At 31.3% G+C, this 19213-nt stretch overlaps 2 protein-coding genes across 2 annotated transcripts; both read left to right on the forward strand.

Moving 5' to 3' along the window:
• Nucleotides 1-784: 784 nt before the first annotated feature.
• LOC110997077 (alpha-tocopherol transfer protein-like) lies at nucleotides 785-14458 on the forward strand. Its single transcript, XM_022265051.2, has 5 exons — nucleotides 785-1201; nucleotides 6582-6706; nucleotides 11145-11241; nucleotides 12075-12216; nucleotides 12627-14458. Exons 1-5 carry the CDS (start codon nucleotides 909-911, stop codon nucleotides 12873-12875), a joined length of 906 nt encoding a protein of 301 aa, XP_022120743.1. The 5' UTR covers nucleotides 785-908; the 3' UTR covers nucleotides 12876-14458.
• A 1811-nt stretch (nucleotides 14459-16269) lies between these two features.
• LOC110997102 (general transcriptional corepressor trfA) lies at nucleotides 16270-18965 on the forward strand. The gene is made up of 2 exons (XM_022265087.2): nucleotides 16270-16441; nucleotides 16824-18965. Exon 2 carries the CDS (start codon nucleotides 16830-16832, stop codon nucleotides 18489-18491), a length of 1662 nt encoding a protein of 553 aa, XP_022120779.2. The 5' UTR covers nucleotides 16270-16441; nucleotides 16824-16829; the 3' UTR covers nucleotides 18492-18965.
• The last annotated feature ends 248 nt before the right edge of the window (nucleotides 18966-19213 follow it).

Below are 19213 nucleotides of genomic sequence, written 5' to 3' on the forward strand. Positions count from 1 at the left end.
TTTTTAAACAGAAATTTTTTTAAAAATCTCCCGAATACAACTGGGTGTAAAACTGTGCTATCATCATCAGCAGACTGTACTTTCTGCACATGTACCACAAACGGGCCGTGGTCATTGGCATCGTAACTAGCCCTACCAATTTGTGTGGTGGGTTTAGAAGATATACCGGTGGAAAGAGGCATTGTTGTCTTATTTGTGGAAGGACTAGGTGGAGGCAAATTGTTGGTTGGTGGTGTCACAGTGGTCTCAGCAAATTCATCTGTGCATTGACAAGAATGACTGTCTGAGGGTTTAGAGTGTTCTGTAGTAGTTTTGCGTTTCCTTTTATTGCAATGTTTGCACATTTTATGTAAATTTTGCCTGTGACTGCGCTTCAGCTTCCTTTTAGAGGCCAAAGAACAGTCTGAATCCATACCGGATTCATTAGATATTATGGTGATAAATGCAACCGCGGGGGGCGCCGTGCCCCCCGGGTCCGGAGGCTCGTTCATAAAACTCAGAAAAGCTTACCAAAACTCGAAGAAAGAAGAAGAAAAATATAAATAATAATACAAATTATAAATATATACAATATTTAACTATTCTGATCACTAAATTTTTAAAAAATATTATTTTACAGAAAATTCAAACAAAAATCGCGCCCGCCAAATTCGAAGCTTCCCGCGTTTTCGAAAAGTTAGTTACATTTAAATAAAGAAGTGTGACTTCACTCTGCACATTCGTTATCTATGCTTCACAGACCGCGGCTATTGTCAATTATCGACTACAGTACGGAGTATGGACTATCGAGTAGCGTGCACTGTGCAGTTGTCAAATTTAGTTCGTAGTGGTTGGTTGTGTATTGATTACATACAAAATTAACTGTGAAAATTACGATTAATTAATATATTTTCATAAATAAAAATAAAATGAGTTTTGAACTGGAATTCGATTACGAGGCTACTACCGCAGCGATGGATATTTTTTCGCAAGATCACATAGATACATTAAAAGATTGGACACAAACTTTAGATAAATCGAAATACGTACCAAAAGATTTAACTAATAAACAATTACTGTTATTCTATAATGCATGTTATGGTGATATTGAAAAGACCAAAATCTGTATAGAAAGATATTATAATCTTAGAAAGAATACGCCTGAGCTGTTTGATAATCGAATACTTTCGCTGGATGATATGAAAACGTGCATCGAGGCCTTGTAAGTAATAATTTTATATTTAACCGGTCTTATTTAAATTAATAAGTTCATGTATTTTTTTTAAATTAATGTTTATTAATCTCCGCAATGTAAAGAATTGATTGCTGAATGAGCCTCTCAAAAAGGTTATATACCTATAATATTATAAAAAGTTTCATCATAGTACATAAAGTCATTATTTGTTCAAATTAATATTTTTTGTCTTATATATACAGTTAATCATTAAAGGATATCTAAATAACGGCTCTACATTAACACACTAAAATCACTTGCTAAATAAAGCATGAAAAAGCTGAGTTAAATTGTAAAATCCAACTGATAAAGATTTTTGAATCACACACAAATTATCTTATTCACCTGAAAGTTGAAACCTGTAATATCAATTTATAAAGATAGTAGTAAATATCAGTGATTGGGAATAATTGTAATAATACATTAAATCTTTTAGATAACAGATTAAAATGTGTTAAATTAATCAATTTTAATTACAATGTAAACTACATGTAACGTCCGTCGATTTGACGACGAACCCCCTAAAGTGTCTAAATCCCTCGGCTTTGGTTGGTTTACTTTTCACACACTCTACATAGCATTACACACACCTTCAATAACGACAATTATAATAAAAAGAACCTTCTTTTTAAGTTGCCGAAATTAGTCAAAACTGCGGAGCTGTGTACGTTTGTTTGTCGCTTTATTGCCCTAGCCCGTAATAAACTCGACTATCGACATTATACGTTTCGAACTTTCTAAGAAATCCGTTCTTTTGATTACAAATTGGGATTGCTTTAACGTGTTTTATGCCTCAATATCGCAAGATATTAATAAAGTATTGGACATACCTCGTATGCCCTCGTATTACAGGGAACGAAAAAAGTATTTCATTTCGTCAATGTTCGTTTCGTTTTTGTCCATAGTTTTGGATGGTTAAGAGGACTTATTTATTAATAACATTAATAAGTACTTAATAAGATTATACGAGTTAAATGACATAAGGCTCTAAGAATAAAAAATAAATGGTATTTTGACATACGAGGTTATCATTGATCAGGTCACTTGAGTGACTATATATATATTTGGATAGAATAAACTTAGTTTTCCTTCTTCTTCTTCCTTCAATTTCCTATTAAATGAAACTAAAAAACTATTTTTTTTTATTTAGAACCAATGCCCGTCTGCAATATATACATATATATATATATATTTTAGTATATCATTCATTAAAAACATAACTTTTATTGAAGTTATTATAACTTAGCAAAACCTTGAACATGAGATAAGCTGTATAATCTTTAAATTCGAATTAAATTATAATACCATTTTTTACTCATATTAATATATGAGTTAATGCGATAATATACTCGCGTTTTTATTAATAAAATATTTAACTATATTGCATAAATAAATAATTATTTAGACCTTTGCCATTGTTTTACGATGTTGGAGTTGCGTGAAAAATATTTATATTTTACCGACTGATGTTTACAATTTAACGTATAATTTCGCGCCATAAAGCTTGATACTATTTACATATGCCATAATATAAATAATAGGCATAGATTATGGGGTAAATGAATAGACGCGTTTTCGTCCGATTCTCAAAGGACTTCTTCAAAGGATTTCTCATTTCAGGTTTTAAGAGTCATATTCAGTTTTTTTTGTTTTGATCATATTTCTAATTCTTGTAACAACACCTTATATTTGCATAGATTAAATAATGTCACAAAATCTAACGTCAAGGTGCACGCGTTGTTAAGTGTGTAATAAAACGTACATGTTAAATATTTACCGGCTATATCCCTCACGGAAATGTGGTGTTGCATACCTCATGTGACAGGCTTATACTTTATTATCATTACTTCTTCCAATCTTTGAACCCATCACCACCACCAGTTAGGGAGCGACAAAAAACGTTACTGTATGTCGATTATAATATTTATATATCAAGACTTGTGTGTATTATGTCGTCCTTTCATTGCCATCCTTCTTAAATTCATAATCTATTGATTGAAACCTTTAGATATCGGCCCAGTCTTACCTAAATTAAATGCGCTATTCCTTACAGTCACGATTCAGTAGTTATCACGCATCGTCATATAAAATTAATAGTTTTTTTTTTATATTAATAGAAGAGATTCTTTAATTAATACTGGTATAACATGACTTGGCTTATTTATGTTCGTATTTAACTGCTGCTGTGACTGAATAACAAAACATTCGTAAAGAACTTGTCTTTAGCAATGCGTAGGTATATATTGCTAAAACATTAAAAAAAACCTCATTAAATAACTTTTTCTTATTTAAAGCAGCTTATAGTTTTTTTGGTTTACATAAAAACTGAGGAAGATAAGGTTTGCAAAAACATAATGTATTACTTCAATGTTACATAGTAATTACGATGATTATCTTAAAAAATATTACGTGTTCATAGTCATAATTTTTAGTTTTTGCGTTAAATATAATAATTATATTTTATGTTTGTGTTCTAGCTATTCTAAAAAGCATAAAGATCCAAAGGGCATCTGCTATACATTTATGTGAAGTTTAGGTTTCGAGCATGAGCTGTCAAGTAAATCCCAGAGGCTAAGGGCCTGTTTCATAATGTATGGATAAAGTACCAAATAGCTATGCAACACATAAATTATTCGGAAGATAAAAGTTTCGAATAAGATACTTCGCGTTTCATGACGAATAGCGCTATCTGACAGTCGTGAAACGCAACAAACACTAGTTTATCCTACCATTAAGTAATAAATAGCTTATTTGGAACTTATACATTGTGAAACAGACCCTTAATTTCATTAATAAGTTACCCCATGAAAAGCAACTATAAAAGGCAAAACAAACGATAAATACAAGCTTTTAATAATTCTAGCTACGTTTTATAAATACCTACTTTAAATAGGATTACGTCTAATTAAGGTTAGCAAGATCAATGACCTACACATTCCATCGAAGACCCACGGACAGAATATTTTCGCAACCATAATTACTAACTATACATTTAGAGAAATTTGAATAAAATTAACATTTTGTTTGTTTTTGTATTGGTATGATATTATTAACTTATCTCACATTACTAAATAAAATAATATCGTAACGCTATTAACGCCTCTAACTCGTTTAATTTGAGTGTGATTATGAAAAATAATCAAATACGATATTTTTGTCTCCTTTAGAACTCTAAATCATACATTAAAATAGTCAAAGTATTTGTAGAAAAACATGCAACTTCACATTTTTTTTATTTCCTAGCGAAATGCATGATTGCAGTTCAAGGATATTATTGAATTAAATGAAATCGCAAATAAAAAATTATTAAGTAATTTGCTTGGTCCAGTATTATATTATAAAGTATTGACATTGACCTTTAATTATGTAAATGTATAATAAAAATATAATAAATTAACCTTTTTTTAATAATGATTTAAGCTAAAAACGGACACCTAATACCTACTAAAATATACATTATGTACTAAGACTGTTGTAAAAAAAATGGTCTTTATGATTTAGACTACCTTTGCGCAGGCCCGCACCGTCATCGGCATGAGGGAATGAGGGGAGGGCTTCGTGTGAATTACACGCAACGAAATCTTGAAGTCTTGAGTGCATCCCGCACTGCCGCATTCTGCCAAGGCCGCAGCCTTATTGGTATATACAGCACAGGCCTTTGAAGAGTCGCGTTTAGGCATTAGGACCAGTACATGCGACCATATTTCAAAGTTGTAGTACAATTGTCCAAGATATTTTGCTATTTGAAAATGACCATTCTCAAAGATCTAATACATTTTATTGTTTATATGGTTTTTATGGCATTTTATATGGTTTTTAGCAAAATAAACCATCTTGATAATTGTACAATTTACGCTTTTTATATTTTACATAGATAATTCTTACAAAAAAGCTCCCACAATTTAATTTTTCTAGAATTTTTTAATTAATGGTTATGGTTGGTTAAATTCTTATATATTTTAGCTCTCGACCCCTGGACCTTCAAGTTCAACTTCCTACTTTGTAATACATTAATTAATTCATATAAAAACCAGAGATCTGCCAACCGGTTGTACGACATCGAGTTACAAGAATACCTAATGTAACAGTTACGTTAAATGCGTAATTAAAAATCCTAGATTATTTACCAGAACAATGATAATAATTTCTTTCGTTACGTATTTGTACTCATCAAGAGTAGTGACTGAAATCACCCAATAAGATTTCACTCTTCTATAGCTATTTCTTACTATTACAGTACAAAGTTTATGATGGAAGGGAAGATGAGGATTGCTCAGATTTCGTACTGAGTGTTGTTCTTACTTTAATGTAATTCATTATATTGATTTATTTTGTAAACCTTGACTTACAACATCTCCTTTCCGGAGTGAAGATTCTTAATTGAAGCTAATTAACAGTTGTGTTGTATGTAGAAGCTGTCTTTGCAGGCTTACGACGTTTTCAATATTATATTCTCTTTTGAATTTTATCTTACTGTGTTTCTATAGAACGTGTTTATCTGAGAATCGCGTGAAAATTAGCTAATGGAACTGTCCATAACACGATTGTTCAGTTTACAATAGGCATTGATACATTGTCTCATATACAAGAAACCGCAATATTTTTACTTATCTCATAATAAATGTGTATAAGATTATCCTTATACATAAATTTTAAGACTTATTAAAATATTTAAAACTGATGTAAATGGCACTATTATACGTGATTTTAAATAAACTTATACATAGTGTTCAATATTGATAAACTTTTAGCTTACTTTGTAGCGTCAGTATTTTAATATTTGATGGAAATATATGTTTTAAAAACTGGCACTGGTACAGTACTAAAGTACCCTAAAGGCGCCATACGTTTATATCGCTAGAATTCAATTTCAATGTAGTTCCTGTATGTTGGGACCAAAAATTATGTGGAAAGTGCGAACTCGTAGTTCCTCCACTTTATAGCTCACGTAATAAGCTTGCTGTTAATGTAGATTTTCGGAACTATTTTTCTTAAAGTTCGACCGCCGAATATAAGATTTTATACACAAAGTATAACATATTATGTAAGTTGATAATTTTGAGAATCAAAAACCTTTATCGAAAATTAATCCAAATATAGATAACGCAGGGTCACAAGATCTATATAAGGTATATCCTAACATATAATTTTTAAACACTATGGTTATCGTACATACAAAATAAGTGTTTAATTGTCCTGCATTTTTCGCACATGAACTATATACTATCCAGTAAAAAACAAGTACCAACCAAATCTTCTCTTGACCAGATTTGCGTATTTTGCAAAGTGAAGCAATTAGTTCATAACACACAGCTGAAGCGACCAGTCACGAAGGTTTCATCGAAAAATAAAATATAAATGATTTCAGGGAGTTCTCCGTACTTCCGGGCAAGTCGTGTAAGGGTTACGACCTCATCTACCACAGACTTCACCTCACTGAACCCTCCAAATACATCTTCGAGTCAGCAGCAAAAATGCTCTTCATGACTGTTGGTATGAAACTTTATACTTTCACTTATTGATATTTACTATTAGTTTTTGTTCGTGTCCTTATGCGAGCGGTCGCGAAAATTCACCAAGGGCACCCCAGTCTCTACGTCATCACCGCCACGCACTCTAGGTACCACGATTTGATGACTTTGCACTTACCTCTAAATGTTGGCAGATAACTACAGAGTTCTCTTCCATTTTAGCATCAACATTTAATAAAAATTACGTTTATTTGGAACATAAGATAATTTAAACCTGTAGGCATCCCTGCTCATCGGCAAAGAAGACAAAGGGTGTAGGCCGAGAGAAAAAGCCATCGTAAAAAACTCTCGGTACTGTTTTAAAAAAGCAAATCATCAAACAATAGTTATTTTAAAACAAATATAGCAAATTAATTAAAAGGCAAAGATAAAAGAGCCTCTGAGATTTTATTAAAGAAGAGTATCCCTTTTCCTAAAAAAGAAAAAAGAAGTTTGCATTAGAGATAAAATTATATTTAATAAAAGTTATGAATAACTCCGAAAACATATTATTACAACTTAACCTCTCACCAATAGGCAATAACATAGCCTCAATAATTAGCGTGGAATGTTTGTGTCTAACAAAACCAGTATTGTAATCAATCCAACCGTATATAGATAGGTTTCTTGAGAATACAACATTAATATCGCATTAGTCTAATTGAGGAATGCTTAATGTATTATTTTGTTTCAATTTTACTATTACCGCTTATTTACTACAATCCGTTTCCAACCTACCAGCTCTTAGTATTTAACGTACCACTTGCAACTTGATATTGTATTAAGATCATGTCATTGATAGAGACTAGTTAATCTGGTTTCTTGATGGTCAAAAAATTGTTATTAACATTATAACGGGTTTCCGGAGCTTACACTATGATATCGTAATATACACAAATGTAAATGCCGAGTCGGGTCTTTTTCTATAGGAAGATTGCTGTTTAACAGCTTCGTATTTAACAAACTCCTTAGTAATAAATATATTACAAAATCTACGAGGCTCCGCTTTTTGCGAAGAGTCTTCGACACTTTTATTACTATATATATATACTATAGGCACGTAAGTCTAGCGCTGGCCGATAAGTGGAGGGGATTGCTGTGCATGTGTTGAGTGTTCTGTAGTGCGGGGGCCGGAATGCGACTGGAGAACCAATCGACGCTCTTCATTCCGCTAGCCCCCCTCAGGTACCTTATTTTTTACTTCTGCGCAATAACGGTCAGCGCTAGAGTTTCGTGCCGCTACTAATACAATAGCGAGAAACAGCTTTAAGAGCTTAATCGGGAATTAGATACTTTGGTGTAAAATCGAACTATCCATGGCAACTTATTTAAGCAAGGCTGTCGTGAACATAATAACGGTTACACAATACAGTATAACAGATTTCGTCTTCGCATCTTAATGTTAATTACATGAATAACCTTTTGGATTATAAAAGGCATATTAGATTTTATGTACGCTATAATTCTAAGTAGTATTAAACAAATTATGTTATAAAGCTATTTATATTAGATATACTGTATTTTATATTTTAAACTGCAGTTTTTTATCTCAAAGCAAATCAATCATAAAAATCGGATTTAAATATTACTACAATATTTAATACTTACCGGTAAGTTGGCATCGAACACTTAATAGCAAAATTGTCTTTTTTCTTATAATTCATATCGTTTTAGTTAGACGTGTATGATAGGCCAAGCTTCCATTGTTTTTTTATTCAGTATCAAGGTTTTAAAGAGGCTTCATTTCCGTAACAAAACATAAGGTTTAATAAACGATACACCTTAATCAAGTTTATTATTTACTTAATAACAGGTACCTATTCGAATTACGATTTTGGGAAAGGCAACCGAATTGCCCGCTCTACGCCCTTGACTTGCGAACTGGTAGTAAATGTAAATTTAGAACCAATGTTACATCTTGTTGACTTTCATAAGTGTGCTTGTTTACCTATATGAATAATCTTATTTTGAGTTTGATTTAGACTAAGTTTTGTTATTTATGAAGAAGAAACAAACAGATAGTGCATCACGTTAATATAATAGAAACAAAATAATAAATAAAATATGGAGTTAGAGTATTTATTGTATCCTACAAAGAAAAAATAATAATATACAAATATAGATAAAATAATATCACGGAGATCACATGATTTGGCTCTCAAAAAGTATCGATTCGAATAAGACTTCTTACGTAGAAACTTAATTTCGACTCGGCTTTGACCTTACAGACCGAAAACATTCAAACGATTTTGTATCTATTAATGTAGGAAAATTCTAGAACATTATGTAAACAGACACGTTTTTATTTATTACACCTGCTCTTGAACTTGACTAAGTTGACTGGAACTATCATTAATGTTTAATTGTTGCTTCAGATAGCAAGTCCTTGTTTGTGCATAGTTGTATTTATTAAGATAATCTTAAAAATAATATAATTCAGTTACCTACATGTTATATTTTAGATAATCTACTATTAAAAAACTAAAACATAACTATTCTTACTAGAAACATTGATAGAATTATTGTCTGAGATTAATAATGAATGACAACAACAAGCAAAAAATGACGTAATATCTGTCACTGCAAAAGCATTCATTATTCGTCGTTCTTAAACAAATGAATTAGTTTTCTCGTTTTGAACCTCCAAAGTGACACGAAAGCAAATTTTATTTAAAAGATAAACAATTGGTTTTGTAATTACAGTATGTCATAATTTATATTGTGCTGGTTACGTCTGTCGAGAAATATGTTTGGATTTGGGTTGGATTTGGGCTTATGCTATGAGTTGAGACATAAAAATTCAACGGTTTCCCAAACCATAGACAATATTTACACAGTTTCATTTGATTTTTTACTGCTCAGTGAGTTGATCGATTAGCAAGGCTAACCAGTTGCATGGACAACTTGATAATTTACTGTATACATACGGCCTTCTGAGGATGAGAGACCTTTTATGTAGAATTTATACTAAAATGTATTAAATATTGCGTATCAAATATTATAAAACATAAAGATCGATAAGTCTAATCTGTTATAAATAAATCGTCTGATATGAATTATAATAATTATTATATAAGGATAATTACACCATAATCCTAAATACCTCTTATGTACGGTACAACTTTTAATCGCTTTGGTAGTTTTATCGTGATTAAGTAGAATATACGCAATGTTAACATAAAGCTTCTAAAAATTAAATAACCGGACACTTACTAAATATTTTTATATCCTTCATTCTATGCTCTCAGTAGGGTAAATAAAAGAGATTACCTATTTTTAACTTAACACGATTTAAAAACATATTTATTATCATTAAATAAAATCGCTACCAAAATGGAAAACATATATTTATATGAATTATACTATAACGATATATATGCTTTCAAATATAATTATATAATAGGTATGTGGTAATGCAGTTCGTATTTGAACCCGTGACATGTATGTTAATTTTATTATTAATCATGCATTGTTTGCTTTATTAAAAAAAATTATATGAAATTCCTTAAACAATTTTATCGACGTATGTTTCATGTGGATAACGTACATTGTTTACTAGTATATAAATGCTAAAGCCATACAGACAATTAATATCAACTAAGAGCATCTATTTTACGCCAAAATAGCTAAAAAAATACACACATTTTATCTGATACAATTTTTATTTTAAATTTGACTTTTATTTTTAGAATAACCAGTTCCCTAAATTTAGTTGCCTTGAGATTTAGATGCAGTTTCTACTAACGAACATTTGAATTGTCTTTATTGCTTCCTCTTAAAGTGTCTTTTCAATTCACACAATTGTTTGAAAAATTCAATTTTTAACCTTTATAATTAATTATATACTTATATAATTCAAGGGAAGTCGTATGTCTGTCCCGTCTAGGCATGTTTAACAATTGGCAATGGAACAAATGATAGAGAAGTTCTTACTCCCAATTATTTTCACCACACGGGTAAACACTAGTAGGTACATATTTTAAAAGGAAACATACGGTTTTTACCTTTTTGTAATGAATAAACTGAACTGGACCGATTTCATAAATCCATTCATTAAGTAGTCATAATTCCTAATTATTCATCAGTTACAATATTTGTAATTTATTTAAATAAAGTTTGGACAGCCGCCTAAACTTTTCCTGGAATAGGTTGCTTGAAAGCAATACGGTCGCCTGTTGGCCTACTTATTATTAAAATAATTATAAGTCGTTCTGATTTTTGCTAGAAAATATCTCTATATAAATATACACAGTATAAAACAATATGGGTATATGTGATCTTTTATATGTATTTATACTTTTTAATACATATATGATTTCTCCTAGGAGTTTAAGTCAAAATCTTGGTATTATACGCAAATCTGTTGTTTTTTTATTGGTATGAGTTTTCTAACTATTTTCACTTGAAACTTAAAATTTCAGATGCCTGTTTATACAAACGAGGCCCACAACCGGGTCATATATTCGTTTTTGATATGCGTGGAGTCAAACTTGGACACATAACACGAGTTGGATTATTGTAAGTAGAAGTTCTTTGACGTCATTGACATACGGGTGATAAAATATATAAGTATTTTATGCTTTTATAGTACAAACAATGCCATCTAGCGACTTACAATTCGTTAGGACACATGAGTACTAAATGGTTGTAAAATATAAACGTAATTAGCCTGAAAATAAACAGAAAATTGCAACATAAGAATTATAACAGTGGTTTGAGTAACGTACTATCGCCATCTCTTATGAAGAAATCGAAACTTGGCGACATTTGCCAGTCTGCCATTATTACGAGACAATTTGCATATTTAAATTTACAATATATCTTCAGACAGACAAATTTGTATGAAACTTTTAAATTATGGTTTTGTATTGAAAAATAATAACTACAAGATAAAGTAATCACTGTATTCAGATGTTGTAATTAGATTTATAACTAAAACTAATGTTTTAGCTTCCAAAAGGATAAACAAAGGTAATAATAAATAATTACCTACCGCCATCTTCAATTTATTTATATTTTGCTTGTTGATGTTCGTTGTAATAGCAACATGTTTCACCTTGTAATATACACCAATAAAGTGATTTTATTTATTAATTTATATTAATTTTTTCGAAATCCATAAAATACTACATCTATAGACTATGACAATAGCTTTTTAATTTATTTTTGCATGTAAAAAAATTTATGTCCTGCATGCTATGTACCTATGGCTTTTATAAAAAGCCATATACTTTTTTTATATACTTATTAATGTCTACTTTTTTTTTCATCCCGGCGATAACGATATAACAAGGGATACATAATATATTTTTTTTGTGTGAAATATCAAAGTAGGATTACAATTATTACAGGCCCCTGCGCAAGTTCTTTCAGTATATACAAGAAGCGATGCCAGTTCGCATGAAGTCAATACATGTGTTTAATACGGAACCGGTTATCGACAAAGTGATGATGCTCATACGGCCCTTTTTGGATAAAAAGTTTTTTGATATGGTAAGTCCTTTTTTTTAATTCGCAATGTGTAGTTTCTATTAGTAGTTTCATTATATTATTTACATTTATGTTTTTCATTTGAGCGTTTCGATAAAGAGGTTTCACGGGAACAATCTCTGTGGAATTAAATTTTTTTGTTGTTGAAATGTAAGGTTACATTTTACTACTTACCTACACGTATCGTAGCTATATTCTTCGTTAGAGTGTAGTGACCGATTGCATCAGAAAAAGGCGGGAATACTGTGAATGACATATTACTATACATATTATATACTGTCACGATAGTTGCGAAACTTCATTAAACCCAAAGAAACCTACAAAGGCTTTCTGTATATCAACCTTTATTTCCTTTTAAATTTTATGGTGTAATAATGTTGAAGTTTAATTTTTTTATGTTTTGTGCTCCCCAGATAAAGTTCCACGCCAAAGAGGAAGATTTCGAGAATTTCTATGAAACTATCATTCCCAGGTCGTCATTGCCTCCAGACCATGGGGGCACTCTGCCAGACACGCAGACGTTACATAAAAAATGCATACAACAACTTAAATCATTAGAACCACATTTCGCCGCCGAAGAACAACAACGTATAAATGCGCTTCCTGATAAAAAGCGCGAAAAACATATGGAAAGAGCATTTAAGAATCTCGACATTGATTAGTATTCAACGATCTTTCAATGTCAATTGTCAAGTTTGAGTTTTGCCGTAAATCTTATGTTCAGCTGTAGGACTTAAAAACCTAAAGAAACTATTTAATAAAAAACAATCTTGCCTATCTTTTAAGTACACACTTGAACAATTATAAAGACAGGCGCTGAAAAAGTCTGCAATATCTACTGAAACTGGTCCAAACTCAGTTCCAATAAGTCTATAATTACGTTTCAAAATACAATTAATTATTCTATACCTTTGAAGTCACACATGTAGGTAGAATGTAGGAAAGTGCACACGCTGTATATAAAAATAGTCGTACTTAGGTAGAAAATTAAATTTTCATGTTATCGTCAAGCTTGTGCTTAATTAAAATACAGATTTATAATATTAGCTCAGGCTAAAACTTTTATTAAATAAAAAATATTATAGACCAATTGTCATTGAAAATGTAGGAATGTAAAAAAGACATTCTGAACGTACAACATTGATGTCAATTATATTTTGTGATTTGTATATTTTTGGAAATACAAAATTAAAAACGAACATTTTAGTAGTAATCGTAATTATTTAGAGAGATATTTTGAAAATTATCTAATTAACACATTGGAATTTTATTCCCTGTTATAAAAGTTAATAGTGATAATGATGTGATAAAATCAATAGTTCATTATGAATTTCTGAATTATGAGTAATAATTCAATTATGTTTATATAATATATTTGAAATATTCAAGCATAATATTAGCAAGCGTTACGCTTTACAGCATGAAAAAATAACATAGTTACTAAATCTTATAGATTATTTCTGGTACTTATAATGCAGTATAAATAACTGTAGACATTAGATTAAATCTAAACTTAGTATTTGACTTACCACTTATTTATAGTTATACTTAGCGGTACGTCTCGACTTAAACCTTATCCTTAAGATATTCTCAGATAGATTCCTGCGTAAATGTATTTAATTGTATAATTAGACGCCTGAACTCATTACTTAAAAGTCTTAAAAGTCGCACTTAAAAATATTCTGGCATTAACTGATTTTGATGTTCTCTTTTCCTTTAAATCGTTAATAAGATGGCTCTCTGCATAAAAATAAAGTAAAGTTATTTTATATGGTACGAAGAAAAAGTGTACTAATCCCAATGTTATTATTTCGGATCCATCTAGTTTATATCACATGCCAACATATTGAATAATGTTTTTTAATCTCGCACCATTCTTAATTTGCTCTATGTTTTTTTGTCTTTTGCGTGTGTCCGCTATATAATATAAAGATTTCCTAGAATAAAACCACTCAATAAAAGTGGTATTATTAGTAATTGAAATGTTAAAGTATTAAAGTCTTTATTCTATTGAAAATATAAAGAATATTTTATAAAATCCATGACATCTACCGATTATTTGCCTATTATGTTTTTAAGTATTATGTAGTCTTTATGATTGTGTTATAGTTTTGGCAATACTTAAAACAAGTATGGTGGGGGTTTGTTAATATTTGTAAATTATTAGTTGATTTTGTACTGGGAACCTGGTGATGTTATGTACTTTTTAATAGTTTAAATAAAATTTTCATTATTTTTTGTTGCACACAGTGTTTCATTCTATATTCCATAATAATAGTTTCTTCTTATTAAAATTTGCATACTTTTTCATACATACTAAACAAATTGATAATATTATATCTATTCTAATATTATAAAGTGGAAACATTTGTGATTTGTATGTATATTTGTAATATTTTCACACAAAAACTACTGGACTGATTCACATAGACGTATTACATTTCAAAAAAGAATTATTATCGTATCCAGATTCAATTAAAGCTGCCAATAAACTTATATCAAAAATTTGCGCCGATACTGGCATACTGACTCCAGCGCGTCCCTTGCGCTGTTTTAGATTGCAACAACTTTAAAGAAGGCATCACCAATTCTGGGTTCAGCCAACAAGACATGATCAAGGATACGCATGGTGGCTAGCCCGCGTTTTAGGAAGGATATTGGATAGGAAAAACATTTTTTTTCCATAAACATATATCAATGCATATTGAAATGTTACCTTTAATTAGATCAGTTATGCCATTTAATTTCGACATTAGAGTCAACATTTTAGAGACTGCTGCTTGGTTCGACCGCTCGCTCAATCGAACTGACGAGTGACGGCCGCGTTTTTTTTTTTTTTTTGGAAAGGAATCTCGCTGTTGGCCTTAAGGGCCTTTACAGCTCAGCACGGGCTGTTTGGCGAGCTTAGCTCAGCCGGAAAGGGGGGGTTTCCCGCGACTCGCGCAAGGGCGTCTCCTGTGAGACTCGAACCTCGGCTTGGGCCGTCGCGGGGGGGTCAATCGCCTGAAGGGCAGGACGGAAGCTCACTGAGGTGAGCGAAGTGCGAAATAGAGGTCCTCGCCTTCCCCGGTGAAGGCGGTTTTTAACCCTACTCTGTTTGTTGCTATTATTATTGGCCGCGCGGGCGGCTTTTAATTTATCGTTTGCTACTGTGATTGGATCATCCGGATCCGTTAATATGTGTCGGGGCCTCCTGCGAGCCGTTTTAGTCGGGAAGGGGTAGTAATTGATGCTTTTACGCACCAGTGGGTTGGGATGGTGTTTAGCCTTGTCGAAGTGGCATGACGGCCGCGCCAATCAGTTCCTGTATTTATAACAACCAGAACTTGTAACAAGTTTCGTGACATTTTCGGTACTCGTTCCACTACCGAACCCGAATAGACCACAGAGTCAAACGGCAGTCAGAGGAACGAATGTCAAAGATTACTTCAATATTTATTGTCATTGAGTCTCCAATATTTAGAATTATGATAAATAACTTTTAATAATAAAATAATAATAACTATGGAGTCATAATTATTATTGACCATTGAATAGTCGTTAATTTTAGATCTAGCAACATTGACAAGTTAAATGAATTGAAGTGCCAATGGACTTTGTATCCGGCTAATAAATAAATTTAAAAAAAATGAATTAAATTTCAAGGACAAACACCCAGGCCAAAGGTTTAATTAAACACTAATTTCAGTGTTCATTGTTTTGTTTTCATATTGTATTTTAATTCCATGGAATTTTATCCTGCCAAGCAACCTCGTCTTTGCTATTTATTTATCAATTATTTGTAGTACAAATAATAATGCGGGCGGTCAGAAACAAACGCTGCCGCTTGGCTTTGACTGCGTGGCGTTCAAACAATAAACGAATACCTAACTCCAAATTCGCGTAAGTTGAGCTAGCGTAAGTCGGGGTATTACCGTACATAGTAACTTTATGCCAGTTTCAAAGCGTGTAGTCTGTATTCATTTATCATATCGGTTTTATTCTGAGCGTAAAAAAAGGTATAGAATCTATGGTTCACTGTATCTGTCAAAAATAACCGTCACTGAGCACCTGCCATTTCCGGTCAAACAAAGGAATCATTTAAAACAAGCAGTAGTTTTCAATTAAATTATGAATGAAAAGTTGTATTTCATACCATATATTACGTATGAAAATATTCTATAAGTAATGTTCTAAATGCCTATGGATGTGGTTGTTGCTTTGAAGGAGGTGTATATGTTTATACTGGGTTCGTATTTTCTAAATTCATTGAAGCCATATAAAATTAGAATTATAAGAAAATGTTATGTTAATTATTGTATAGTAGAATATAAAAGAGTAGTGTGTTATTAATGTAATTAAACATTTATTTGTGATACTCGTACACTTCTTGCTCTTAATTGTTTTTATATGGTCCGTGTTTACGTTTTCACACTTTAAAAGTTGAACCGATTTAAAAAAAATCTCAATAGTAACAGGGTTTCAAGTACCATTCTCAGGAATCTGAAGTCGTGCATATTAGCTACATGTCACTATTAGTATAAGAAAACCATAGTATTAGTTTATTAATTTTTTAATTTCTTGCTATAGACTACATTTTTTAATTATTTTAATATTAAATATTCTTTCAGATAAAAATGAACCCCATTAACAATAACCAATTTGAAGTGAGGTCAGCTAAACGAAAGGTAACAACGGGACCAAATGTGTATCTTAACCCAGCTTTAGATCTCCTTGCTAATGAAGATCCTATGTGTAATACGGCTATGGAAGTAACACCAAATAAACGCCGAAAGAGGACTACCAGCTGCAACATAGCTGCATTTGAAAATACTGCTTTAGACTTGGGCATTAGTAAAGCAGCAGTTAATGAATTTTTAGTGAGGGAACTTCAAAATGTTCACAAAAATGTCAGAGCATATGAAACTCCAATCAAAACTGTAAACACAAATAAGGATTCCATTTATGAAAATCTGACTAATATTCCTCCACTACCCCCTAGAAATCAGAGTGGAGATATGCTTACAATGGATAATTGTCATATAAATGATAGCACAGATATTGACTCGGGTATCTCTTTTGTGGAACAAAAATCCTCAAATGAACTGGAAAATAATGATCTGTCACTTATTAACAAAACAACTAACATACAAGCAAATGTTACAAATCAGGTCTTTATAAATAACTCAAATAATCTTAATCTCAGTTTTATTGATAGACTTGCTTTGGATTCGCCACAACCATCCAATAAGTCACTGTATTTAGATGATGATTTAAATGAAAGCAATATAATGGAAATTAAAACTATTACCATTATTACTAAGAAAAAGATTGTTCCCGTTAAGAATACGAACCCCTTCCTTGATCCCAATTTAGAAACTAAAGTTGAAAGTACAGGACAGAATCCATTTTTGGATGATATAGCAGTGCATGAAATGGAATACAATGAAGAAGTGTTAAACAGACCAATGGATATTGTAGTGCCGGGTAATAATTTACAGCCGAGAAGACTATTTATTAATGACACAAATAGTACAATTTCCACTGTCAATGATAATGAACATTCATTAGGCATAGAGAACAATGAATATGAAAATGTAGAATTCCGTTCCGAAAGTCCTATTTACGAAAACATTGATGAATTGGTAATTGACTCACACTACAACAAACAAAGTAAAATTTTAGGCCATGATGTATCCAAATTCAATTCAATAGATATTATGAATTTAAACAAAATGTCACAAGCAAATAATTCATCTGAGTCAAATGACAGTAAGAAACATTTAAAACACCATCTACTTAAGGCAAGTAATAAATTGTCAAAAAAAGTTTTCAAAACATTGAAAAAGACTTTTAAACCGGAAAAGATAGAACCAAATGTAACTCTCAATCCATATGAAGTGCCTCGTAAGCCTCCCAAAGAGAAAATGGATAAGATAGATTCAGGAATCGAAAACCCCGCTTTAAAGCTTGACAATTCAGATGATATTGAGATAGAAGAGTTGTGTGAAAATGAAGATGAACAGTATGAAACAATAAAAACGATTAGGAATACGCGCCTAAATGAAAATGTAACTCCCTTAAGGGAAAGATGTACTAGCAATGATTCATGTAATAAAACAAACACACCAAGTAAGAAGGTGCGGTTTGATTCAACGCTAAATAGAGAGAAAATTATAACTGGAGATAGTTTTGACTGTGACATCCAAAGCCCGGGTTTTGACGCTAAAATTGATAGATATCATGACGAGTTAGAAAATTGTATCAATGAACGAAAGTTTATCCAACAGAATATGTAACATGTTTTTCAAACCTCTCTGGAGCGGAAACATACTTATTTATTTATTTACCATAATTACTTTATAATCCTCTGAGAAGAAGTTACTTATTTACTAAATGAATTAACTTTGATAGTGACAGTTAAGTACTTAATTTTGTCTTTAAGATAAACAAAAATGTTTTAAATATAACATGATATTTTCCTTTGTATTGTTTAAGTTGTATTACTATTATTTATTTTTAATGTAAGATTTCATAAAATTGCAAAGACCAAAAAGCATTATTTCCAGACAGTTTTTGAAGCTAAAGTACCTGTAGCTTGCTTACATTTGTACCTATATTACAGTTAGTAATTGTTAGTAACTATAAGATTTTCGAACTGAATGCTATCTAAGTCAGACTTTGAATTTTTGTCTTGCCTAAATATTATAATTAAGTATGCATTATTAATTTATTTTTTATACACTTATGTACTAATAAAGTATACATTTACATGTTGTCTTTTCGATGCCTAACTAAGACCACTGAATACATGTATTATAATCAGTTTTATTTTCTGTAAATAAAACAGATTATAATAGATACATACTGTATTCAGCAATTTATCAGTTTTATTGTTCTGTAAATAAAGGCCGGCAACGCACTCGCAAGCCTTCTGGCATTGAGAATGTCCATTGGCGGCGGTGTCACTTACCATCAGGTGAGCCTTCTGCCCGTTTGCCCCCTGTCCTATAAAAAAACA

Source organism: Pieris rapae, chromosome 3 (genome assembly GCF_905147795.1).
Source record: "Pieris rapae chromosome 3, ilPieRapa1.1, whole genome shotgun sequence".
Taxonomy (NCBI): Eukaryota; Metazoa; Arthropoda; class Insecta; order Lepidoptera; family Pieridae; genus Pieris; species Pieris rapae.

What these genes read in the sequence shown, in the direction of transcription:
- LOC110997102 (XM_022265087.2), top strand. Translation starts at nt 16,830, where the DNA reads ATGAACCCCATTAACAATAACCAATTTGAAGTGAGGTCAGCTAAACGA.
- LOC110997077 (XM_022265051.2), top strand. Translation starts at nt 909, where the DNA reads ATGAGTTTTGAACTGGAATTCGATTACGAGGCTACTACCGCAGCGATG. An exon ending in AAAACGTGCATCGAGGCCTT is followed by an intron (nt 1,202 to 6,581) that starts GTAAGTAATAAT and finishes AAATGATTTCAG; the next exon opens with GGAGTTCTCCGTACTTCCGG. An exon ending in AATGCTCTTCATGACTGTTG is followed by an intron (nt 6,707 to 11,144) that starts GTATGAAACTTT and finishes TTAAAATTTCAG; the next exon opens with ATGCCTGTTTATACAAACGA.